General features: G+C 43.7%; 1 protein-coding gene across 1 annotated transcript in view; it reads right to left on the reverse strand.

Moving 5' to 3' along the window:
* Positions 1 to 254: 254 nt before the first annotated feature.
* The window catches only part of LOC116991088, a 65464-nt gene continuing 39192 nt past the window's right edge, over positions 255 to 26526 (reverse strand). Inside the window, exon 12 of the mRNA XM_033049440.1 lies at positions 255 to 464. Coding sequence (XP_032905331.1) covers positions 255 to 464 — 210 coding nt within the window. The remainder of the gene's footprint in view (positions 465 to 26526) is intronic.

The following is a 26526-nucleotide window of genomic DNA, read 5'->3' on the forward strand; positions in this document are numbered from 1 at the left end:
TGCGCGTGTGTTTAAGGGGGAGGGTGCTGGGGGTTGGTGGGTGGGTGGAAATGGAGGCAGCGTGTCTGTCGGTGTTAGATCAATGAAACCATGGGGCTTGATCAGAGCGAGCCGGGGACAGAGCAGCTTACGTGGAGATGATGGGCCTTCCCGTGGGGACCCGAACCTTAACCCGAAGTGTCTTCTTGACGAGGTGGTAAGTATGGCAAGCTGGTGTCGAGGTGATAAGCATGGTAAGCTGGTGACGAGGCTGCCTACCGTTGTGAGAAGGAGCCGACTCTCTCAATAACCAGGACCACTAATGTGGCCGGATATTTCAGCGCCCTCGTCACCTGTTCCCTGAACCGGGACTGAGTGGCCGCGTAAATAAACGTGTTGGTGCAGCAGCTCACGTTACCCAGCATCCGCCCAACTTGGGAAAAGGTGTATTCGGCTTCATTGGGGTTAACTATTGTTCCGGACACCTGATAATAGAAAAAATTCACAACATATGTCAGCCACAGGAGGTTGAAGCTGCCGGTTAGAGACAGCAGTAGCACCACAGACCTCCTCCTGCTCTCCATCTCCGGGTCACTGCGCTTCTCCCCTTTACTCTGACCTCTGAGCTTATTACGGACCCGATTGGCTGCCAAAATGTGTCGGACTGTCAGAGCGTTGAGCAGCAGGATTACAAAGAAAGGAAGGAGTGGGTTTAAAATCGTATCGATCCAATCAAATGTAACCCAACCGTTTTCATTGAAGTATTTCGGTTTCGGAGCGCATAACCACGGAACGTTGTCGCCAATTTTCTTCGGTCCATATGTGAAGTAGATGGGGATGTTTTTCAGACAGAACAGAACGCCGGTTGTCGCCAGAACCGTAACCGCAGTTTTCCCGGTGCAATATTTTATTTTCAGCTTCTGGCAGCAAATGGCGACAAAGCGATCAAAGGTGAAAGTGACGGTGAACCAGACAGAACAGTCTATAGCGACACACGCCAGCACGCGGCACACGCTGCACAGGGGCGTCCTATGCAGGAAACTGACGGAGAAGTAATGATATTTGATTTGATACAAAATAATTTCAAAAATAATGACCAGTAGATCGGCCGCTGCCATGGCCACCAGGTAGCGAGTGGTGCAGGTGGAGAGGCCGCACTTTCCCCGGGACAGGATCGGAATCGCCACTAAATTCACTGTGGAAAGAGAAGGGAAAATAAACTGCAATTACTGAGTAAATACTTTCTAGGTCTGAACGTATACTCTATTTTTAAAAGTCAGCATTAAGGAGGCAGAGACATTTTAATGTCGATAGAAACAACCCCCAACCCAGGCTCCAGTTATCCTCGACACGAGTCTTTCATATTGATGTAGTGGGCAGTTGGTCGTTGCTCGGTTGATACAGGTGCATATACTGGTTACCGCAGGATGATGGTTCGATGCCCGGTTCACCGTCAGGCAATTGCGACATTGCATCGAGGAGATTGAGTAGGATGGGCCCCTGTTGCCCAGAATTTGCAGAGCACAAAGACATATCATCCAAAATTACAGCGTTCCTCAATATTGACGAGGCCAGTTACAAGGAGGATACTTCTCCGCTCAAGGATTCTTGAATTCATTTGAGTCAAGGGGGGACACCATTCTGACAAATGACGAGGAAACGTCTCATGTCAAAGGGAGACACAAAATGCCGGAGCATCTCAGCGGGACAGGCAGCATTTCTGGAGAGAAGGGTTGCCCATCATTGTGCTCAGGCATTGGGGTTTTTTCAGAACAGAAATCCAAATGACCGCCCGACATCTGGTGATATGGGAACAGCGCTGGAAACAAGAGCTACGGGAGATGGACAAACCAATGCGGAGCAGGCTCGAAGGCTGGTTGTTGTTTCTTATTGTTGTTGAGCCGAGGTGCGGCCGGGGAGTTCGCACCCTGAACGCACATAATGGCGCAGGCTGCCTCTGATGAAACTATCCGAGACCAGGAGTGATCCCGGATCAGAACGGATGGGAAGAGAACTGCTGGTTCCGATGATTCTCGCTGTTATTACAGGGACAGTATTCACCGGCCCGCACCATCTTACTCTGACAGGCTCTCACACGGTTATTGGCTACAGATAGTAAGAGTAATCAGTCAATGTCTCAATGTACATCTCCCTCTAAAATAACTTCCCAGAGAGCCGCCTGCACTGGACTCTGAGGGAGTGTAGAGGAGTCACCATCTTCTCAGCGCTGCTTTTTGCCATGATCTGACACTTCTCTTCCACTGAGACGCCGATTTGGACTACACAAATGTATATCGTTGGTCAGTTCGCATATGGTGCTGTTGGTAACAGGATGAAGATTGCAAAATCAACCCACGTCAGATTAGAACAGATCCGTTCTGATCCGCTGTGACTTAATAATGAGGGCTGCACAGTGGCGCAGCGGTGGAGTTGCTGTCTAAGCGCCAGAGACCCGAATTCAATCCTGATCACGGGTGCTGTCTGTACGTTCTCCCTGTAACCGCGTGGATTTCTCCGGGCGCCCCGGTTTGCTTCCGCACTCAATACATGTACGGAATTGGCTTCGATAAAAAATTGTAAAGTGTGTAGGATACTGCCAGTATACGAGAATCTCGGCGGGCCTGTTTCTGCGCTGTCTCTCTAAACTAAACTAAATGTTGCCCCTTGCTGCATCAGCTATCAGTGCTATCATGGGCGATTCCCTCTCATCATCTCATGCTTCCACTCACTTCCCTATCCATTAATTTATTCCATGTCTTGATATTTTTCGACCTCATCGTTAAATCTAACCATCGCCTAGACCCTAGAGCTTTTCCACCTACCCGGCCACAATTCATATCCAGAACTGCGAGAAGGAATTGTAACTGGCCTGATCGCAGTTGTAATTGTATTTTCCTTATTCCGAGACCGTCACGTCCGAGTCCACGTTAACCCGCTCACGAACACCCCTAGCTAGCGGAGGGATCACCATCCACGCTTGCAACATATCCGGCCCTAACAGCATTTGCACAAAGCGCCATTTAAAATGAAATGTCCTCTTTTTCTACAACCTGAAATTAACACGCGCCTCGTTATAACTAGCCTCACTGTTCATATGACACGGCTACAAATCCATCCTGCTCCCGGCCCATGACGATAACATCATCCTATCTGAGAAAGCAAAGGCGAGTTGCAGATAACATTCCAAACATGGCTTCATTGTATCAGAGAGACATCTTTCAAATTTGGTCCTGTACTCAATACCCCTTGCATTGGATGAAAGCGTGCCCTGTAAAGTAAGTATATTTGCCTTCCTAACTGTTTGCTGCTTTTTTTCGGGGGCCCTTTGGATATTAAGAACTATGCAATTGTTACTTCAATAATACTCCATCCACTGCTTGAAAAGGAATGCATTCACAGGTCCCAGCTTTAAACTACTACATCCACTTGCTTGACATTCATTTAAATGGAATCGAAGCTTCCAACCTCATCCATTCTGTGCCGAAAGCGAACTGATATATATTACTTTCACTTCCATCAGCCAAGATACTAATCTATAGGGAGGTTTCACGGCAGTCGGGTCACGACCCATACTGTTGCTACGCTACTCCAAATGGATTACACGCGATGTACTGCAGGTAGGCACTTACCATTGTTTCCAGCGTAGCAGGCCCGTTAAAACCCGCTGAAATTGTCAATTTTTGCGCTGTAAATAATTATGGAAATCGGGATAAGCGTGTGAGACATTTAGCCTACTTCAGAATTCCAAAAGTGAGGAGAAATGACGGTAGATAGAAGCGAGAGCTGAAGGGACAACAACAGCCAGCTTGGCGAATATTGGCCGTTTGCTCACTGCATTTCATCAACTAAGGCATTATTTGTGTTTTTTCTTGATTCCTTTGGCATCTAAAAAGTTTCAGAAGTGATAAATATGGCTGTAATTTTTTTAATCGCCCATGGTTCCCAAGTGGGTTTTTACATACAAAATGAAAACGCATCTGAAGAAAAATTTACAGCTGAGAATTTTTAGGTACCAAAGGAATCAAGAAAAAACACAAATAATGCCTTACTTGATGAAATGCAGTGAGCAAACGCGATAATCCCCAATATTTTCAATTCCGATATCTGCACGGCCAATGTTTACCAAGCACTTTAGCTGCTGTAATCCCTTCAGTTCTCGCTTCTCTATACCTTCATTTCGCTTCACGTTTGGAATTCTGAAGTTGGGTACATGTCTCTCACATTTACCCCGACTCCCACAATTTTTTTCAGCGCAAAACTTCAACATTTTGGCGGTTTTTAACAGGTAGGAAAGTACGCGTTTCTAGCATTAATAACATATACCGGAAGTGACGGATGTCCTCCGGATGGATTGAGCGGCTCCGTGCGTCGAGCCCTCTGACCCAGTGAACTTACGTGCAACCCCCCTATACCGTGAAAGCTGGATCACGACGAATCGCCCACTGAGTACCCTAGTCTCCAGCGTGATCATTTGGATGAGGACATGCAGGGCAATACGAGCAAGTTTGCTGATGATATAAAAGTTAGTGGTTTTGCAGATAGTGAAGATGGTTGTGAATGATTGCAACAGGATTTGGATGATTGACCAGGTGGGCGGAGGAGTGGTTGATTGAAGTTAATACAGAGACGTGTGAGGTGTTGTATTTTGGGACGCCCAACAAGGACAGGACCTACACAGTAAATTGTGTTCAGTTCTGGGCACCATGTTATAGGAAATATATTGTCAAGCTTGAAAGGGTTCAGAAAATACTTATGAGGCTGTTGCCAGGACTAGAGGGTGTGAGCTAAAGGGAGAGGTTGAGTAGGCTGGGTCTCTATTCCATGGAGCGCAGGAGGATCAGGGGAGATCTTATAGAGGTATACAAAATCATGAGAGGAATAGATCGGGTAGATGCACAGAGTCTTTTGCCCAGAGTTGGGGAATCGAGGACCAAAGGACATTGGTTCAAGTTGATGGGGAAAATATTTAATAGGAATCCGAGGGGTAACCTTTACACTCAAAGTGTGGTGGGTGTATGGAACAAGCTGCCAGAGAAGGTAGTTGAGGCAGGGACTATCCCATCTTTTAAGAAACAGTTAGACAGGTACATGGATAGGACAGGTTTGGATGTATATGTACCAAGCGCAGGCAAGTGGGACTAGTGTAGCTAGGACATTGTCGGCCGGTGTGGGCGGCTTGGGCCGAAGGGTCTGTTTGCACACTGTATCCACTAGGGGCGCTGCACTGGTCTGTTATTTCAATCTTTTAAAAAATTTTTAGTTAGTCTAAAGTCTTGTGTTGGGGGAAACTTTAACTTTACTATGTGGGGGAGGGGGGCAGGGTAAGGGGGAAACCGTTTCCCAGTCTCTTCCTGGCGGGGACGCGACCATTTCTCCGAGTCGCGTCCTCGGCCCCCCACCTCGCTGGTGGATCGGAGCGGCCTTTCCTGCCGGGGACCGAGTACCGGACCAGGGCTGCTACAGCGGCGGCGCAGCGCTGGAGTCACCGCGGAGCGGGCGATGCCTACCTGGGTCGCCGTTTGGAGCTCCGGAGCGTTGAGCCGCTGCTCCAACATCGTGGAGCTCTGGTGCGGAGAGCTTCCAACGCGGGCGGCGCTGAACAACATCGTGGAGTCCTGGCGCCCTGCAGAGGGCCGCCAGCAGCAGTCTTCACCCGGCGCAGCCTGCGGACTTTGGAAGCCGCCGACTCCGGTAGGAGGGGGCCGACTCTGTGTCCACGCCGCTGAGGACGTCCCGCAGCCCCGACGTCGGACTTACAACACCCCGGCGAGCGGGCCTGAACATCGGGCCGCCCGTAGCGGCAACTGCGGAGGGCACGGTGAGGCCCTGACCACGGGGAACAATGGAGGAAGAGGCTGACTTTGGTGCCTTCCCACACAGTGGGAAACTCAGATTCTGCTGTGTGGGGATGTTTTATGTTAAATTCTATCATGTGTTGTGTCCTTTATTTTTTATTGAATGGCTGTATGGGAATCTCATTTCACTGCCATCTGGCACATGTGACGAATAAATGTATCTTGTATCTTGATCTTGTATCTTGTATCATTCTATGACTCTATGACCTACCCAATAACAAACCATTCATTTCCACTCACGCCAACAAAATTTCCAATCCAGAATAATGTGTCGCATCAGTTATATGAATTCATTTTACACATTATCGTCTCATAGGGAACTACAATACATCAAAAGTCTTTAGAAAGTCCATGAACAACAGAACTCTTTTGTCAATTCTAATAGCAAAACACTCAAATGGAACACTTCAGTTTGTTTTTCAAAAAGATGGTCCTGTCAGAAATCCACGTTAACGCCGGCTGTAGCTTTATTCTAATCACCTGACATTTACCATCTGTAACTTACACTGCCCCTGCTGCTGCTCTATGGTGAATGTGTCTTTAATTACACACTTTCCTGTCTCCTTCCCCTTTTTGTCGTGGCGTTACATTTCGCAACTTCAACTTGCAAACATTCTATAATCAAAATCTGGAAGGCAATGTATCTACTACATGCACGGTCTCCGATTAAAGGCTAGAACCTCAAATAGGTTCTGAAATACAATAGACTATTATTATTATTATTATTATTATTGCACTACCATTGTTTGTTTGTATTTTGAGTAGGTGTGTATGTGTATATATATATATGTGTGTGTGTGTACTTGTGAGTATGTGTGTGTATATATACACACAGAACTTTTTTTCTCTCACGTTTATTATATCGTATACAGTTTACTATGTTTACATATTCTGTTGTGCTGCAGCAAGTAAGAATTTCATGATTCTATCTGGGACACATGACAATAAAACTCTCTTAACTTGAGTATTCTGGGATGCAGACCTTCAGTTTCGTGGATTTATTGACTTTCAGTCAGATTATTTGTTTTACAACTATTTTATACTATTTTCCTTTAATTTTCAATTGATTTCTGTTTTCCGATTAGTTCTATGAGGATGTCCGAGTCCTCTCACATTGGGTCAAAACCGAAATAATTGTGAGTTGATCTGCAGTTTTATCGTTTTCATGATACATTCACACACAGAGTTTAACAACGTGAAGTGCAGCGCTCACTTACCGGTAACTCCTGTCATGGCAATGATCATATACAATATTTTCTCCACACGGGAATATATGTGCACCATCTTCTATCGTGAATGATGTGTCCCGCAATCTTCCCGGGTAAAAATGGAGACTATTCGTTTCCATATTTTTTATACACTTCGGTACCTCCACTGGGACATTGAGGTTTCAACATAGCTAAAAATAGAGATTTTGAAAACAAGATCAAAATAAGATTGCAACACTCGACCATACACGTAGTAGATGCAGTATAATATAGATAAATGTGAGGTTATCCACTTTCGTGGCAAAAACAAGGGGGCAGATTATTATCTTAATGGAGTTGGGTTAGGTAAGGGCGAGGTGCAGCGAGACGTGGGCGTCCTTGTACACCAGTCACTGAAAGTTGGCTTACAGGTACAGCAGGCATTGAAGAAAGCTAATGGAATGTGGCCTTCATAACAAGACGATTTCAGTATAGGAGTAAAGAGGTTCTTCTGCAGTTGCAGATGCTGGAAAATCGAAGGTACACAAAAATGCTGGAGAAACTCAGCGGGTGCAGCAGCATCTATGGAGCGTAGGAAATAGGCAACATTTCGGGTCGAAACCCTTCTTCAGACTAGGCTTGTATTCACTGGAGTTTAGAAGGATGAGTGGGTTCTTATAGAAACATATAAAATTATAAAAGGACTGGTCAAGTTAGATGCAGGAAAAATGTTCCCAATGCTCCCTTCCTTCTGTGCAAGAACTGTTCCAGAGTCGCTGCCTGAAAAAAGCACTGAGCATTGCAAAGGACAAACTGCACCTCCTCCACACACACACACCTGGATCTCCTGCCATCAGGCAAGAGATACCGCAGCATCAAAGCCCGGACAACCAGACTGCTAAACAGCTTCCTTCCACAGGCTGTGAGGCTGCTAAACAGTCACTCCACCTGATTCTGCTGCTTTTTATGCACTGACACTTTAATAACAAACTCTGACACTGGCCACTTGAATCAGCTGCCCTGGACAAGTTATGACTGTTTTTACTTGTATTTTATTGTTGTTGTTTAATATCTGCACTTTTTTAAAAACTATTCCTACTGTTTTTATCCGGGACTGGATTGTTTTTATTTATGTGTGAATATGTTTTATGTGTGATGCTCCGGTATTCCCTGGGAAACGTCTTCTCATTTTGCACTGTACAACTGTTGCTTTGCAAGATGACAATAAAGATTTGATTTGATTTGATGTTGGGCGAGTCCAGAATTTTTTCATCCAGAGAGTTGTGAATTTGTGGAATTCCCTGCCACAGAGGGCGGTGGAGGACAAATCACTGGATGGATTTAAGAGAGAGTTAGATAGAGCTCTAGGGGCTAGTGGAATCAAGGAATATGGGGAGAAGGCAGGCACGGGTTATTTATTGGGGACGATGAGCCATGATCACAATGAATGGCGGTGTTGGCTCGAAGGGCCGAATGGCCTCATTTTTCATGTTTCTACGTGCTGTGCTGAATTATATTCAGTTGAAAAATTTAAAAGAGGACCCGGAAGGACGGGAAATGCCGAAGACAGAAAAGATTGAGATTTGGAAGCATCTTACGGGCACAATATATGATCAACGGCAGACCTACATTTTTGGGGCCCTGAAGCTTGAACTGTAATGGTGGCCCCTTCGCAACCAGCAACAAGGTCTAGCTAACCCCTGTTATCTTCTTCAATGGGGTTGTTCCACGACAGATCACCACAAATTTAAATTTCTGTCATAAATTTTAATAGTGTTTTAAATTATTTATAAGTATTTTATATTAAAAATATTTAGAATGAAACATGCTTAATTTGAGCGTTTTTTCGTTTATGGCAAGCCCACATGATACTTGAATAACCTTTTAATTGTTATTTAAACTATTATTTTGTATTGTATGACACTATATTATAAATATTATTATTATTTTTTAAAACCCTTCTCATACAGTAGACCCAACATTTTTAAGCAATGTGGACTAAGCATGATATTCACCTCCAGAAAAAAAAGTAGGAAGTATTGGCCGGTGGTCCAGGAGGCTGACTAGGCCCCTGGCATTGCCCTCTGAAGCTCATGCACTTTCAATAAATTGAAAGTGATTCTCAAGCTTTCTGCTGGTAGTTTACATAACAGAACCTTAGAATTTTTCTAACATATAAGGAGTAAAATAACCCCCAAAATATATATATATATATATTATAAACAATAGACAACAGGTGCAGGAGGAGGCCATTCGGCCCTTCGAGCCAGCACCGCCATTCACTGTGATCATGGGTTATCATCCACAATCAGTACCCCATTCCTGCCTTCTCCCCATATCCCTTGACTCTGCTATCTTTAAGAGCTCTATCTATCTCTCTCTTGAAAGCCTCCAGAGAATTGGCCTTCACCGCCCTCTGAGGCAGAAAATTCCAAATTCACAACTCTGTGTGAAAAAGTATTTCCTCATCTCCGTTCTAAATGGCTTACCCCTTATTCTTAAACTGTGGACCCTGGTTCTGGACTCTCCCAGCATTGGGAACATGTTTCCTGCCTCTAGCGTGTCCAAACCCTTAATAATCTTATATGTTTCAAGAAATGGCCTCATACAGCTAAAACAATCTTTTCAAAAAATAGGTTACCTGAAATGTCTCTTCGCCTAGCACTGAGATGAGAAAAAAACGTTTTCACCCAGAGTTGTGAATTTGTGGAACAGAAGGTCGTGGTTTCAACTGCTTCAGCAGCACCTCGGTCTCCCTTCCTGAGCTCAGACACCCACTTCTCCTCACCTCACCTACGCTCACTTCTCCTCACCTACACCTCGACTAATCCCCTTGCCTCACTAAACTCCCTCGCCTCGACGATGCCTCACTACCAAACTTCCCCTAACACCTGTGTTTAAGAAGGAACTGCAGATGCTGGAAAATCTCACCTCACGTGAACGGAACGACTCCGACCAGGTGGGGCGGGGCTGAGTGCGGCGCAGGCGCATTGCCTGAGAGAACCAGTGGGTGGGGAGGGACGCACGAGCACTGACGTTGACGTCAAGCCTGAGTCCCGCTCCCCCGCCCGCGGCAGCCACAACCCCTCCCTGCGGGAGCGGGAGAGAAGTGGCGATTAGTCGAGGCGGGGATTGTGTGTGTGTGGTGGGAGGTTTAGTCGAGGCGAGGTTTAGTGAGTTGAGGTTTCAGTGTGAGGTGAAGTTTAGTCGAGACGAGGGATTTAGTCGAGGTGAAAAATCAGATTAATTTCAAACAAAAAAATCGGAATTACGATTTATATCGGAAGAATATCTGGACTAAAGTCGCTTCTGGGGCCCCTCCGGGATTAGGGGCCCTGAAGCTTAAGCTTCATTAGTTTCATAGTAGATCCGCCCCTGGATATGATTCAAACACTTTCAGACCACTCTCTCAATTTGACATTATTTAGATGACGTTCTACCGTCCGTTTCCTTCAACAATTCCAAATTTCAGGAACCCTCTCAGGACACGTGGCCGACTATTGTGAAGAAAGAGAGAGTGTGGGTTGCGACCATGGATTGTAGTGTTAATTCTACTGATCATTTTCTTATGGGTAAGAAAGCACACCAACGCCTCTACCTCATTAGAAGGTAGGAAGTTCAGCATGTCCCCAACAACTTTCTTACCCAGCAATTAAACTGACGCTTCCCATCAGTTAATGAAACTCTCATAACGCCTCCAAATTAAAATCCAAATGTAGATTATCGAAATATCGCATGTCAAAATGACACAACTGCACAATTCAATTGGGCGGCCATACCAAAATCTCTGTATGGTCTGCTCATTTCTTTACTGCCGCCCAAGCCATCTTTGGTAGCTAATTCCTGAACGCTTTACATGTAACATAAAATAATAGTTTAGTTCACTTAGTTATTTTCACTTGTACCAAGATAGAGTGCTAGCTTTTGTTTGTGTGCTGTCCAGTCAAGAAAAATACATTACATCAATATGATCAAGCCGTCCAAAGTGCAAAGATAACGGAAAAAATGTAACATCAGGTCCCATAATGTCTGTTCGTTCAAACGTCTTCAATGAGGTAGATGGGATGTCAGAACCTCACTGCATGAGAGGACAGTTCAGTTACTTGATAAGAACTGGGAAGAAATTGTCCCTGAATCTAGAGATGTGCATTTTCAAACTTCCGCTTATATTGAGACAGGAAGAAGAGGGAGTGATCGGGGTGAGACTGGTCCTTGATTATGCTGCTGGCCTTGCCGAGGCAGCGTGAGGTATAAATGGGGTCAATGGAAGGAAGGTTGGTTCCCAAACCAACTTGAGATGCATCCTGTTAAGGTGCTTTCGATGGCGCTTCTGTAGAAGTTGTCAGTTGGTTTATTTTTGGTTATGTGTACAGAGATACAGTGAAAATCTTGTTCTGCATGCTATCCAGTCCAATCATACTATGCACGAGTGCAACAGATCCTCTTTTGGAAAACCAGCAGAGTTGTGCTACATTCGGGTGCCACCTTGCAGCATCCAAGAGAGTTGTTGGCGACATGCTGAACTTCCTAAGCCTACGGAGGTGGAGGCGTTGGGGCGCTTTCTTGCCCATAGCTTCCATATAACATATAACCATATAACAATTACAGCATGGAAACAGGCCATCTCGGCCCTTCTAGTCCATGCCAAACACTTATTCTCCCCTAGTCCCATCTATCTGCACTCAGACCATAACCCTCCATTCCTTTCCCGTCCATATACCTATCCAATTTATTTTTAAATGATAAAATCGAACCTGCCTCCACCACTTCCACTGGAAGCTCATTCCACACAGCTACCACTCTCTGTGTGAAGAAGTTCTCCTTCATGTTACCCCTAAACTTCTGTCCCTTAATTCTCAAATCATGTCCTCTTGTTTGAATCTTCCCTACTCTCAATGGAAATAGCTTATCCACGTCAACTCTGTCTATCCCTCTCATCATTTTAAAGACCTCTATCAAGTCCCTCCTTAACCTTCTGCGCTCCAAAGAATAAAGACCTAACTTGTTCAACCTTTCTCTGTAACTTAGTTGCTGAAACCCAGGCAACATTCTAGTAAATCTCCTCTGTGCTCTCTCTATTTTGTTGACATCTTTCCTATAATTTGGCGACCAAAATTGTACACCATACTCCAGAATTGGCCTCACCAAGGCCTTGTACAATTTTAACATTACATCCCAACTTCTATACTCAATGCTCTGATTTATAAAGGGCAGCACACCAAAAGCTTTCTTTACCACCCTATCTCCATGAGATTCCACCTTCAGGGAACTATGCACAGTTATTCATAATCCCTCTGTTCAACTGCATTCCTCAATTTGCTACCATTTACTATGTACGTCCTATTTTGATTTGTCCTGCCAAGATGTAGCACCTCACACTTATCAGCATTAAACTCCATCTGCCATCTTTCAGCCTACTCTTCCAAATGGCCTAAATCTCTCTGTAGACTTTGAAAATCTACTTCATTATCCACAACCCCACCTATCTTAGTATCATCTGCATACTTACTAATCCAATTTACCACACCATCATCCAGATCATTTATGTATATGACAAACAACAGTGGACCCAACACAGATCACTGAGGCACCCCACTAGTCACCGGCCTCCAACCTGACAAACAGCCATCCACCATTACTCTCTGGCATTAATTTGCCCACCACTGACGTCAAACTAACAGGTCTATAATTGCTGGGCTGTCATGGCCCCTGCTATTTCTACACTAACTTCCCTCAATGTCCTAGGGAATATCCTGTCAGGACCTGGAGACTTATCCATTGTTATATTTTTCAAATGTGTCAGTAATTCCTCTTATTTGAATCTCATAGTTTCCATAGCTACTCTACTTGTTTCCCTTACCTCACATAATTCAATATCCTTCTCCTTGGTGAATCCCGAAGAAAAGAAATTGTTCAATATCTCCCCCATCTCTTTTGGCTCTGCAGATAGCTGTCCACTCTGACTCTCTAATGGACCAATTTTATCCCTCGTTATCCTTTTGCTATTAATATAGCTGTAGAAACCCTTTGGATTTACTTTCACCTTACTGCCAAAGCAACCTCATATCTGCTTTTAGCTTTTCTAATTTCTTTATTAAGATTCTTTTTATATTCTTTATACTCCTCAAGCACCTCATTTACTCCATGCTGCCTATAATTATTGTAGATCTCTCTCTTTTTCCGAACCGTGCCCAATTTTCCTTGAAAACAATGGCTCTTTCCAATTATTACTATTCAGCCACTGTTGAATCCATCTTGCTACTCCATTATTAATACCCAACAATTGAACCTTCTCAATCAACCTTCCATGTGGAACCTTGTCAAAGGCATTACTGAAGTCCATATAGGCAACAACTACCGCTTTACCCGCATCAATATCCCTAGTAACTTCTTCAAAAAATTCAAGAAGATTAGTCAAACATGACCTTCCAGGCACATATCCATGTTGACTGTTCCTAATCAGACCCTGTTTATCCAGATGATTATATATATTATCTCTAAGGATCCTTTCCATTAATTTGCCCACCACTGACGTCAAACTAACAGGTCTATAATTGCTGGGTTTACTCTGAGAACCCTTTTTAAACAATGGAACAACATGCGCAGTATGCCAATCCTCTGGTACCATTCCCGTATCTATTGACATTTGAAATATTTCTGTCATGGCCCCTGCTATTTCTACACTAACTTCCCTCAATGTCCTAGGGAATATCCTGTCAGGACCTGGAGACTTATCCATTTTTATATTTTTCAAATGTGTCAGTACTTCCTCTTCTTTGAATCTCATAGTTTCCATAGCTACTTTACTTGTTTCCCTTACCTCACATAATTCAATATCCTTCTCCTTGGTGAATCCCGAAGAAAAGAAATTGTTCAATATCTCCCCCATCTCTTTTGGCTCTGCAGATAGCTGTCCACTCTGACTCTCTAATGGACCAATTTTATCCCTCGTTATCCTTTTGCTATTAATATAGCTGTAGAAACCCTTTGGATTTGCTTTCATCTTACTGCCAAAGCAACCTCATATCTGCTTTTAGCTTTTCTAATTTCTTTCTTAAGATTCTTTTTACATTCTTTATACTCCTCAAGCACCTCATTTACTCCATGCTGCCTATAATTATTGTAGATCTCTCTCTTTTTCCGAACCAAGTGCCCAATTTTCCTTGAAAACAATGGCTCATTCCAATTATTACTATTTCCTTTCAACCGAACAGGGACATAAAGATTCTGTACTCTTAAAATTTCACCTTTAAATGTCCTCCATTTCTCTTCTACATCCTTCCCATAAAACAAAAAGTCCCAATTCACTCCTTTTAAATCCTTTCGCATCTCCTCAATGTTAGCCTTTCTCCAATCAAAATTCTCAACCCTTGGTCCAGTCTGCCCTTCTCCATAATTATATTGAAACTAATGGTATTGTGATCACTGGACCCAAAGTGCTCCCCAACACATATCTCTGCCACCTGACCTGTCTCATTTCCTAACAGGAGGTCCAGCACTGCCCCCTTCTCTAGTAGGTACCTCTATGTATTGCTGCTTCTCCATGGCTGGTTCATTGCAAAGTACTGGTGATATTTATTCCTAGGATGTTGAAGCTTTTGACGATCTCGACATTGATGCCATCAACGTAGATGCGATCGAACTGCACATTGGCCCACAATTATTGTGCTGAACATGATGCCAAGTTAAACCAATCTCCTTTGCCTCCATATGAGCCTTATCACTTCAATACCTGCGACTAAACGACTCTTCCATGCTACGATAATATTTGCCTCCTCCACCACCACTGGCTGCGCCTATCAGGCACCCACTGACCTCCGCTGATGCAGCCCCGAGGATTTTTCCGATCGATGAAAAGTTATGAATGTTTAAAAATCTTGAGATCAGCTGATTGGTCCTCTCGCCTGTCAATCACCATGATAACGGCAACGCCCCTTCCGGGGGAGAGGGGGGGGGGCAGAGCTATAAAACCCCGGATGCCTGGACGTGAGTCAGTCACTCTGGAAGAACTCGAGGGAGAGGCCACAACTGTGATTCTGCTGTGAGTCAACTGAACAGTGAGTCTACTGAACTGTGAGTCTGCAATGTACTTGCAATAAATGTTTTGTTTGCCCTTAATGAAAATAAAATGAGTTGTTTGGCCTGCCCTGTGCTTGAAACTGAATTGGCAATGGAACTGAAATGAAAATGAGATGAGTTGTTTGGCCTGCCCTGTGCTTGAAACTAAAATGGCAATGGAAATGAAACGAAATTAAATGAAAATGGGATGAGTTGCTTGGCCTGCCCTGTGCTTTAAACTGAAATGGCAATGGAAATGAAATGAAAATGGGATGAGTTGTTGGCACGCCCTGTGCTTGAAACATAATGGCAATGGAAATGAAATGAAATGAAAATGAGATGAGTTGTTTGGCCTGCCCTGTGCTTGAAACTGAAATGGCAATGGCAATGGAAATAAAATGAAATGAAAATGAGATGAGTTGTTTGGCCTGCCCTGTGCTTGAAACTGAAACGGCAATGGAAATGAAAATGAGATGAGTTGTTTGGCCTGCCCTGTCCTTGAAACTGAAATGGCAATGGAAATTAAATGAAATGAAAATGAGATGAATTGTTTGGCCATCCCTGTGCTTGAAACTGAAATTGCAGTGGAAATGAAATCAAATGAAAATGAGATGACTTGTTTGGCCTGCCCTGTGCTTGAAACGGAAATGGAAATGGAAATGAAATAAAATGAAATGAAAATGAAATGAGTTGTTTGGCCTGCCCTGTCCTTGAAACTGAAATGGCAATGGAAATGAAATGAAATGAAAATGAGATGAGTTGTTTAGCCTGCCCTGTGCTTGAAACTGAAATGGCAATGGAAATGAAATGAAATGAAAATCAGATTAGTGTCACTCATTTCATGAGTCATGTTTTTGTTGTTACGCCCACTAGCTTTACCGTTATCTCTGCTTGCTGGATTCCTTTAGTGTAAGTAGAACATGCAAGTGTGTAGTCATGCTTGTTATATACTTAATAAAATCTTTGGATTTTTATAATCGTGTAAGGCTTCTGTTATTGTATGGTCAACACTCAACATGGTGTCAGAGTGTACGGACCTATCCTCAATTAATTCTATTGTTTTTATCTTAGTTTGTTATTTTTCTACTGTATACAATGGCTTATGCTCTCAGGAAACCAGAGATCTTGGTGTTTGATGCAGATCTTTCAGAACGATATCATGTGTTTGAAGATAATCTTTCTATCTACATTGATGCTGCATACCCCACGGCTGATCCTGCTCTTTGTGCATCAATCCTTCTTAATTTGGCAGGCACAGAGGCTGTTCGACGTGCCAGAAGATTTCACTATGCACCAGCTGGAGTTGACGCTAATGGTGACCCTATTGCTGCGGAGTCTATGCGTGACCCTGAATGTCTCCTACATAAATTCCGATAATTTTGTGAGTTACAAATCAATGTGAGCATTGAACATCATAAAATTTTCTCAATGTGTCAAAAACAAGGAGAACCGGTTGAGTTATACATGAGTGCACTGAGTCGCTAGTCGATGCGATTTCAGAGATATTCAAGATATTCTTGTTCACGATCGCTTGATCCATGGTATATTGAATGATAAATTACGCGATGAATTACTTCGGGAAGTTGACATGACCTTAGCGGCTGTTGAAAACCACTGTCGCATAGCTGAATTGACTAATGCTCACACTAAAACCTTGGGGCACTCTGCTGCTCGTGAAATTAATGCTGCCAGAATATCTTATCAAACTTCTCCTCGTTTATCTCAAGTGCCGGTCAGCAAGCTAAGATTAATTGACAATTGCTTTAACTGCAGGGGTTCACATGCCGCAGTTTGTGACCATTGCCCTACGTATGGAAAACTGTGTCGATTTTGCAACAAAAGAAACCACTTCATTAAGTGTTGTCGATCACGTAGTAACAGATTTCAAATGAGACAATTTGCTCAGCAATGATGAAAGTTTAATCTCGGAGTTCTCACACTCAGTTCCCATGTATGTACAAACAGCAGCCGAAAGTGCAGAGATTGATGCTTTGTCTAATTCAGTGCACCAACAGCTAGATCCCAAGGTCGCATTGCTCATTAATGGCAAAACCCTTTATCTCAAAGTGGATGCGCGCTGTAACGTCATAAATTTGGCTGTATTCCAGAAGCTGAAAAACACAGAAACCTTATTTGCTACAGCAGCATCACTTGTCTCGTTTGCTGGAACTCGAGTATACCCTATTGGCCAAGTTGAGTTACCTTGCCATCTCAACTCACGTGCCCACATCCTAGATTTTTACATGGTACGTGAGAATGTACCATCCCTACTGGGTGCAGATGCATGCCTAGACATAGGTTTGATTACTTTCAGCCCTTTTTTCTGTCCTCTGACTACAGACTGTGATTTTACACATCAAATTCTAACACAATACAAAGGTCTGTTTAACGACAAGCTGGGCAAGTTGCCTGTCAGGTAAACGATTACCATTGATCCTGAGGCAATCCCAGTTGTTCGTCCAGCTTATAAGATTCCCCACGCTATACGGGATTGTGTTCAAAGTGAACTTAACAGAATGGTGTCTCTGGGTGTGATTACATATTTAGATTTTATAAATATACATTGTTTTGTTTTGTCAGGTGGTTCGCTTACAGACTGACAAAGGCCACGATCGTATTGGAGTAACTTCCGGAATTGCTTCGGAGCCACGCTCATATATCGTTAGTGCTGATGGCGACACTTACAGACGTAACAGGCAACACATCCTGCCTGTGAACGAGCCAGTTCTTCCTCTGTATTATCCAGATCGTACAAGTTCACTTCCGTCTGTGTCAAGTGGCACACGCATGCTTTTGCCAATGCAACAACCCATGCCTGCAACAGCTCCTCCGTCTGTTCCATCTTTGTCACCACAGTTTCCTGCTTCGTCTCCAGAGACATTGGTCCAGTCTCCCTCGCCTGTGAAACCACCTGCTCTCTCTCCGGAAAAACAAAATGGAGATGGTCTGTATCGTTGCAAAAAGTGTCTATTGGTTCCAAAAGGCTTGCAAAAGTGTCTATTAGTTCTAAAAGGCTTGCAAAAAGTGTCTAGTGGTTCTAAAATGCTTGCAAAATGTGTCTACTGGTTCTAAAATGCTTGCAAAAAGTGTCGCTATTGGTTAAAAAATGCATGCAAAAAGTGTCTCTATTGGTTCTAAAATGGTTGCAAAAAGTGTCTACTGGTTCTAAAATGCTTGCAAGAAGTGTTTATTGGTTCTAAAATGCTTGCAAAAAGTGTCTCTATTGGTTCTAAAATGCTTGCAAAAAGTGTCTCTATTGGTTCTAAAATGCTTGCAAAAAGTGTCTATTGGTTCTAAAATGCTTGCAAAAAGTGTCTATTGCTTCGAAAATGCTTGCAGAAAGTGTCTCTATTGGTTCTAAAATGCTTCCAAAAAGTGTCTCTATTGGTTCTAAAATGCTTGCAGAAATAGTCTTTTCTTTCTAAAATGCCTGCAACAAATGTCTATTGGTTCTAAAATGCTTCCAAAAAGTGTCTCTATTGGTTCTAAAATGCTTCCAAAAAGTGGCTATAGGTTCTAAAATGCTTGCAAAAAAGAGTATTTTTGGTTCGAAAATGGTTGCAAAAAGTGTCCATTGGTTCGAAAAGGCTTGCAAAAAGTGTCTATTCCTAAAATTGTTGCAAAAATGTCTATTGCTTCTTAAATGGTTGCAAAAGGTGTCTATTGGTTCTGAAATGCTTGCAAAAGGTGTCTCTATTGGTTCTAAAATGGTTCCAAAAAGTGTCTCTATTGGTTCTAAAATGGTTGCAAAAAGCGTCTCTATGGGTTCTAAAATGTTTGCAAAAGGTGTCTATTGGTTCTAAAATGCTTGCAAAAAGTGTCTCTATTTGTTCTAACATGCTTTCAAAAAGTGTCTATTGGTTCTAAAATGCCTGCAAAAAGTGTCTCTTTTGGTTCTGAAATGCTTGCAAAAAGTGTCTCTATTGGTTCTAAAATGCTTGCAGAAATTGTCTTTTGGTTCTAAAATGCTTGCTAATAGTGTCTTTTTTGGTTCTAAAATGGCTGCAAAAAGTGTCTGTTGGTTCTAAAAGGCTTGCAAAAGTGTCCATTGGTTCTGAAATGGCTGCAAAAAGTGTCTGTTGGTTCTAAAAGGCTTGCAAAAAGTCTCTATTGGTTCTAAAATGCTTGCAAAAAGTGTATTTTGGTTCTAAAATGCTTGCAAAAAGTGTATTTTGGTTCTAAAATGCTTGCAAAAGTGTCTATTGGTTCTAAAATGCTTGCCAAAAGTGTATTTTTGGTTCGAAAATGGTTGCAAAAAGTGTCTATTGTTTCTAAAAGACTTGCAAAAAGTGTCTATTCCTAAAATGGTTGCAAAAGTGTCTAGTGGTTCTAAAATGGTTGCAAAAAGTTTCTATTGGTTCTGAAATGCTTGCAAAAAGTGTCTCTATAGGTTCTAAAATGCTTGCAAAAAGTGTCTCTATTGGTTATAAAATGCCTGCAAAAAGTGTCTATTGGTTCTAAAATGTTTGTTAAAAGTGTCGCTATTGGTTCTAAAATGTTTGTTAAAATTGTCTAGTGGTTCTAAAATGGTTGCAAAAAGTTTCTATTGGTTCTGAAATGCTTGCAAAAAGTGTCTCTATAGGTTCTAAAATGCTTGCAAAAAGTGGCTATTGGTTCTAAAATGCTTGCAAAAAGTGGCTATTGGTTCTAAAATGCTTGCAAAAAGTGGATATTGGTTCTAAAAGGCTTGCAAAAAGTGGCTATTGGTTCTAAAATGGTTGAAAAAAGTGTCTATTGTTTCTAAAATGCTTGCAAAAAAGTGTCTCTATTGGTTCTAAAATGGTTCCAAAAAGTGTCTCTATTGGTTCTAAAAGGCTTGCAAAAAGTGTCTATTGGTTCTAAAATGCTTTCAAAAAGTGGCTATAGGTTCTAAAATGCTTTCAAAAAGTGGCTATAGGTTCTAAAATGCTTGCAAAAAAGAGTATTTTTGGTTCGAAAATGGTTGCAAAAAGTGTCCATTGGTTCGAAAAGGCTTGCAAAAAGTGTCAATTCCTAAAATGGTTGCAAAAATGTCTATTGGTTCTTAAATGGTTGCAAAAGGTGTCTATTGGTTCTGAAATGCTTGCAAAAAATGTCTCTATAGGTTCTAAAATGCTTGTAAAAAGTGTCTCTATTGGTTCTAAAATGCTTGCAAAAGATTCTATTGGTTCTAAAATGCAAAAAATGTATCTATTTGTTCTAACATGCTTGCAAAAAGTGCCTATTGGTTCTAAAATGCTTGCAAAAATGTCTCTTTTGGTTCTGAAATGCTTGCAAAAAGTGTCTCTATTGGTTCTAAAATGCTTGCAGAAATTGTCTTTTGGTTATAAAATACTTGCAAATAGTGTCTTTTTTGGTTCTAAAATGGCTGCAAAAAGTGTCTGTAGGTTCTAAAATGCTTGCAAAAAGTGTCTTTTTTGGTTCTAAAATGGCTGCACAAAGTGTCTGTTGGTTCTAAAATGCTTGCAAAATGTGTATTTTGGTTCTAAAATGCTTGCAAAAGTGTCGATTGGTTCTAAAATGCTTGCAAAAAGTGTCTATTGGTTCTAAAATGCTTGCAAAAAGTGTCGCTATTGGTTCTAAAATGCTTGCAAAAAGTGGCTATTGGTTCTAAAAAAGTTGCAAAAAGGGTCTCTATTGCTTCTAAAATGTGTGTGTGCGTCGTCTGTCTGCGTGTGTATTAGTGGGTGTCTGTTTCTGTGTACGTGTCTGGATGAGTGTGTGTGTCTGTGGATGAGTGTGTGTGTCTGTGTATGTGGGTATGTGTCTGTGTATGAGTGTGTGTGTGAGTGTCTGTGTATGTGTGTGAGTGTTTGTGTCTCTGTGTATGAGTGTCTGTCTGTGTGTCTGTATGTGTGTCTGTGAGTGTGTGTCTGTGTGAGTGTCTTGAGTATCTGTGTGAGTGTGAGTGTGTGTGTGTCTGTGTGAGTGTGTGTACGTGTTTGTGAATGTGTGTGTGGCTTTGTGTTTGTGTGTATTTCTGTGTGAGTGTGTCTTTGTGTGTGTTTGTCTGTCTGTCTGTCTGTCTGCATGTGTGTGAGTGTCTTTGTGTGTGTGTGTCTGTGAGTGTGTCTGTGTGTATGTGTGTGTGGGTGTGTATGTGTGTGCACTCTGCTTGAAATGCTGTGAAATTGGTTTGGAGTGCTGTGAGGTTGGACTTGCGGCCTGCACTCCATGATGACTTTTGAGATAAATTCTCAAAATTTGACGGCTTAATCTCTCTATATTAATAATGTCTTTTTTTTAAATATCAAAAGCAAAATGTTATCAAGAGGCAGTGAGCAGCAGAACACAGCAAAAGAGTCAACAAAAAAGAACTTAATAAATCTCATCTTTAATATTTAAATTGTTGTTATATTTTAAGTAATTCACATTTTAAACTTTAATAAAGCCTTTTTCCACTTGCCATGCCTGCGTGCTCTTCATCACAATTGTAACCTAATAGGCAGGATTGGTTGCGCTGTCGGAGAGCCACTAAGAGTGCAGAGTTTGAGGGGAGATAGACTGAATGTGTGTTGGGGAGGGGAATGGCATGGAGCAGAGTGGGGGGTGAAGGGAGGAGGGGTGACTGAGTGAACTGCCACCACCAGCCGTGAGTGACTGGGCTGCCAGCCCACCACCCATGAGTAAGTGACACGCCAGCCCACCAGCTGTAAGTGTCTGAAGTGCCAGCCCACCACTCATGATTTAGTGAACTGCCAGCCCACCAGCCATGACTCACTGAACTGCAAGTCCAAATATCCATTCAGTCCACAATGTCCATACTAGCCCTCTGGAAACCAGTCCCTTCAGCGCACAACAGCCTGGGTGACTGAGCTGCCCGGCCTGAGTGACTGAGCTGCCCGGCCTGAGTGACTGAGCTGCCCGGCCAGAGTGACTGAGCTGCCCGGCCAGAGTGACTGAGGTGCCAGCCCAAGAATCCATTCGGCCCACAATGTCCATACTAGCCATCAAGAAACTAGTTCTTTGACCCACACACATACTAGCGCTCCAGAACCCCCACCCCCCCCCCCCCCCCCCCACTGGCTAGCAATATTGGAATTGGTGCAGAGGTGGAATATAGCATTGGGGGACCAGCCCTCCTGTGTGAAGCTGGGACCCAACGGGTCCCACTTAGTCTAGTTGATACATATAAAAACATCTCTCTCTTCTCTCACCCTCTCTCGCTCTCTCTCTTTCTCCTTCTATCTTCCCCTCTCTCGCTCTCTCTCTTTCTCCTTCTCTCTCCCCCTCTCTCCCTCTCACTTTCTTTCTCTCTCTTTCACTCTATGGTTGAGTTCTTCATTAGGATTGAGAGTGACATAATTAATTCAGGAACAAGGGTTCTGAACTTAAAGAAAGGTAATTTTGAGGGTATGAGACGTGAATTGGCCAAGATAGACTGGCAATTGATTCTTCAAGGGTTAACGGTGGATATGCAATGGAAGGCATTTAAAGACTGCATGGATGAACTACAACAATTTTTTCATCCCAGTATGGCAAAAGAATAAATCAGGGAAGGTAGTGCATCCGTGGATAACAAGGGAAATCAGGGATAGTATCAAAACAAAAGATGAAGCATACAAATTAGCCAGAAAAAGCAGCCTACCAGAGGACTGGGAGAAATTCAGTCCAGCAGAGGAGGACAAAGGGCTTAATTAGGAAAGGGAAAATAGATTAAGAAAGAAAACTGGCAGGGATAAAAACTGACTGCAAAAGTTTTTATAGATATGTGAAGCGAAAAAGATTAGTTAAAACAAATGTAGGTCCCTTGCAGTCAGAAACAGGTAAATTGATCATGGGGAACAAGGACATGGCAGACCAATTGAATAACTACTTTGGTTCTGTCTTCACTAAGGAAGACATAAAGAATCTGCCGGAAATAGCAGGGGACCGGGGGTCAAATGAGATGGAGGAACTGAATGAAATCCAGGTTAGCCGGAAGTTAGGTAAATTGAATGGATAAAAGGTCGATAAATCCCCAGGGCTAGATAGGCTGCATCCCAGAGTACTTAAGGAAGTAGCCCCAGAAATAGTGGATGCATTAGTGATAATTTTTCAAAACTCTTTAGATTCTGGAGTAGTTCCTGAGGATTGGAGGGTAGCTAATGTAACCCCACTTTTTAAAAAGGGAGGGAGAGAGAAAACGGGGAATTACAGACCAGTTAGTCTAACATCGGTAGTGGGGAAACTGCTAGAGTCAGTTATTAAAGATGGCATAGCAGTACATTTGGAAAGTGGTGAAATCATTGGACAAAGTCAGCATGGATTTATGAAAGGTAAATCATGTCTGACAAATCTTATAGAATTTTTTGAGGATGTAACTAGTAGAGTGGATAAGGGAGAACCAGTGGATGTGTTATATCTGCACTTTCAGAAGGCTTTCGACAAGGTCCCACATAAGAGATTAGTATGCAAACATAAATTCCCCATTCTCTCTGCTGCCCTCGCTGGCGGCAGGGGGGATGGACTATAAAACGAGGAAGTGGTGTGCCTCAATTAGTCTGCAAGCTGGAGGAAGGCAGAGGGTCACGTTTCTCTCAGCTGTGAATAACACTGAACACATGTTCACACAACTGTGAGTAAGTACCCTTAATGTGGTTTGAAAATGAAAATATGGTTAAAGTAAAAAAGCACTGCCTGCAAATGGTTGTTTGGGGCGTTTGGGTTGAAATAAAAAGGCACTCTCTCTTCCCCCCCTCTCCTCTCCCCCCCTCTCCTCTCCCCCTTCTCCTCTCCCCCCTCTCCTCTCACCCCCTCTCCTCTCCATCCCCCTCTCCTCTCCCCCCTCTCCTCTTCTCCCCTCTCCTCCCTCTCCTCTTTCCCCTCTCCTCTCCCCCATCTCCTCTCCCCCCTCTCCTCCCCCCCCTCTCCTCTGCCCCCTCTCCTCTCCCCCTCTCCTCTCCCCCCTCTCCTCCCCTTCCCCTCTCCTCTCTCCCCCCTCTCCTCTCTCCCCCCTCTCCTCTCTCCCCCCTCTCCTCTCTCCCCCCTCTCCTCTCTCCCCCCTCTCCCCCCTCTCCTCTCCCCCTCTCTCCTCTCCCCCCCCCTCCCCCTCTCCTCTCCCCCCTCTCCTCTCCCCCTCTCTCCTCTCCCCCTCTCCTCTCCCCCCTCTCCTCTCCACTCCCCCCCTCTCTCTCTCCCCTCTTTTTCTCCCCCTCCACCCCTCCATCCCCTCCCCCACCGTCCCTCCCCTAAACCCCCCTCCCCTCCACACACCCCTACCCCCTTCCCTCCACCCTGCCTGCTCCCCACCTCTCCCCCTCCACTCACCTCTCCCCCTCCCCTCACCAATCCCCCTCCCCACTCCCCCCTCCCCTCTCCCCTCTCCCCTCACCTCTCCCCCCCTCTCTCCCCCTCACTCTCACCCTCCCTCTCTCCTCCCCTCCACCCCCACCTTTCCCCTCTCACCCACCCTCCCTCTTCTCCTCCTCGCCACCCCCTCTCCCTCTTGCCCCTCTCTCTGTGTCTCTGCCCCTTCTCTCTCTGCCCTCACTTTCTTTCTTCCCCCCACACCCCCCCTCTCTAGATGTGACTGCAAGTTGGGGGCTATGCGTCAGTAGATAGGGTGGTTATGGGGTAAAAGGAGCAAATTAATAATATTAATATAATATCAAGGGGGGTAATTAGCGTGAGTGCGGGGGGGGGGGATAGTTAGAGTGTGTGATGCTGCATGCCGCCTCCCCCCCCCACAACCGCACGTTGGGGGAACAGACCCAACGGGTCTGCACTTGGTCTAGTATATATATATATATATATATATATATTATCTTTCTCTCTCCTTTTCACCCTTTCTGTTTTTCTGTCTCTCTCTCTTTCTCTCTCCCTCTCCCTTTCTTTCTCCCCCTCTCTCTTTCTCTTTCTCTCGCTCGCTCTCTTTCTCGCTCTCTTTCTCCCCCTCTCTTTCTCTCTCTCTTTCTCCTTCCCTGTTCTCTCTTTCTCTCTTTCTATCTTTCTTTCTCTCTCTCTTTCTCTTTCTTTCTCTCTTTCTTTCTCTTTCTCGCAGGCTTTCCCATGGACCAGCGCTTGTTCAAAAATGTGCCCATCCCCGTTCCTTGATGATGATTGATAATGCGAGCAGTATGATGTTGATACATATAAAAACATGTTCTCGCTCTCTCCCTCTCTCTCTTTCACTCTCTCTTTTTTCTCTCTCTTTCTCTCTCTCATAGAAACATAGAAAATACTGTAGGTGCAGGAGTAGGCCATTCGGCCCTTCGAGCCTGCACCGCCATTCAATAAGATCATGGCTGATCATCCAACTCAGTATCCTGTACCTGCCTTCTCTCCATACCCCGTGATCCCTTTAGCCACAAGGGCCACATCTAACTCCCTCTTAAATATAGCCAATGAACTGGCCTCAACTACCTTCTGCGGCAGAGAATTCCAGAGATTCACCACTCTCTGTGTGAAAAATGTTTTTCTGATCTCGGTCCTAAAAGACTTCCCCCTTATCCTTAAACTGTGACCCCTTGTTCTGGACTTCCCCAACATCGGGAACAATCTTCCTGCATCTAGCCTGTCCAACCCCTTAAGAAATTTGTAAGATTCTATAAGATCCCCCCTCAATCTTCTAAATTCTAGCGAGTACAAGCCGAGTCTATCCAGTCTTTCTTCATATGAAAGTCCTGACTTCCCAGGAATCAGTCTGGTTAACCTTCTCTGAACTCCCTCTATGGCAAGAATGTCTTTCCTCTCGCTTTCTCTTTCTCTGTCTTACTCTACAGGTCGCTAAAGTCACGCACTGCCAGACTCAAGAACGGACCAAAACAGACTGGACAAGCTGATCAGGAAGGCCGGCTCAGTGGTCGGGGCTGAGCAACGAACGGTCCAGCAGGTGGCAGAGGCCAGAACTCTGAACAAACTGGGTTCAATAATGACCAACCCCACTCACCCACTCCATGCCCTGAAGGTGATCAAGAGCAGCATCTTCAGTCAGAGACTGATTGCACCAATGTGCAAAACTGAGAGACATAGGAAGTCCTGTTTACCAGCTGCTATAAGGTTATATAATGCGCATAAATAACTGCACTTTTTTTCATTAATTGTATTTTAACTTGTATTTTAACTTGTTAAGTATGGAAGCTATTTGAGGAAATGTGTGGTGTTATGTCTGTCTTGAAGCTGTCGTGGCACTGTAATTTCCTGTAAAGGATTATTAAAGGTATAATCAATCAATCAATCAATCAATCAATAATCAATCAATTAATCAATCAATCAATCAGCTTTTACCCATCAACAATCTTGGACCTGAACTCTGTCTCGGGAGCGGGTTATGGGGAAGGAGGGGGGGTGGGAGACAGTGTTAATTTATGTAAATGTGAATCCATGGGGGGGTTTGGGGAGGGAGGGAGGGAGTGTAAAAAGTATGAGTATGTGAATGTTTGAAGTTCTTTTAAATGGAGAGACACAGTAATCTCGTTGTATGTGACACATGCAATGCCAATAAGGCATTCTGATTCTTTCTCTCTCTCTCTCTCTCTCTCTCTCTC

The sequence above is a fragment of the Amblyraja radiata genome, chromosome 32 (assembly GCF_010909765.2).
Source record: "Amblyraja radiata isolate CabotCenter1 chromosome 32, sAmbRad1.1.pri, whole genome shotgun sequence".
Taxonomy (NCBI): Eukaryota; Metazoa; Chordata; class Chondrichthyes; order Rajiformes; family Rajidae; genus Amblyraja; species Amblyraja radiata.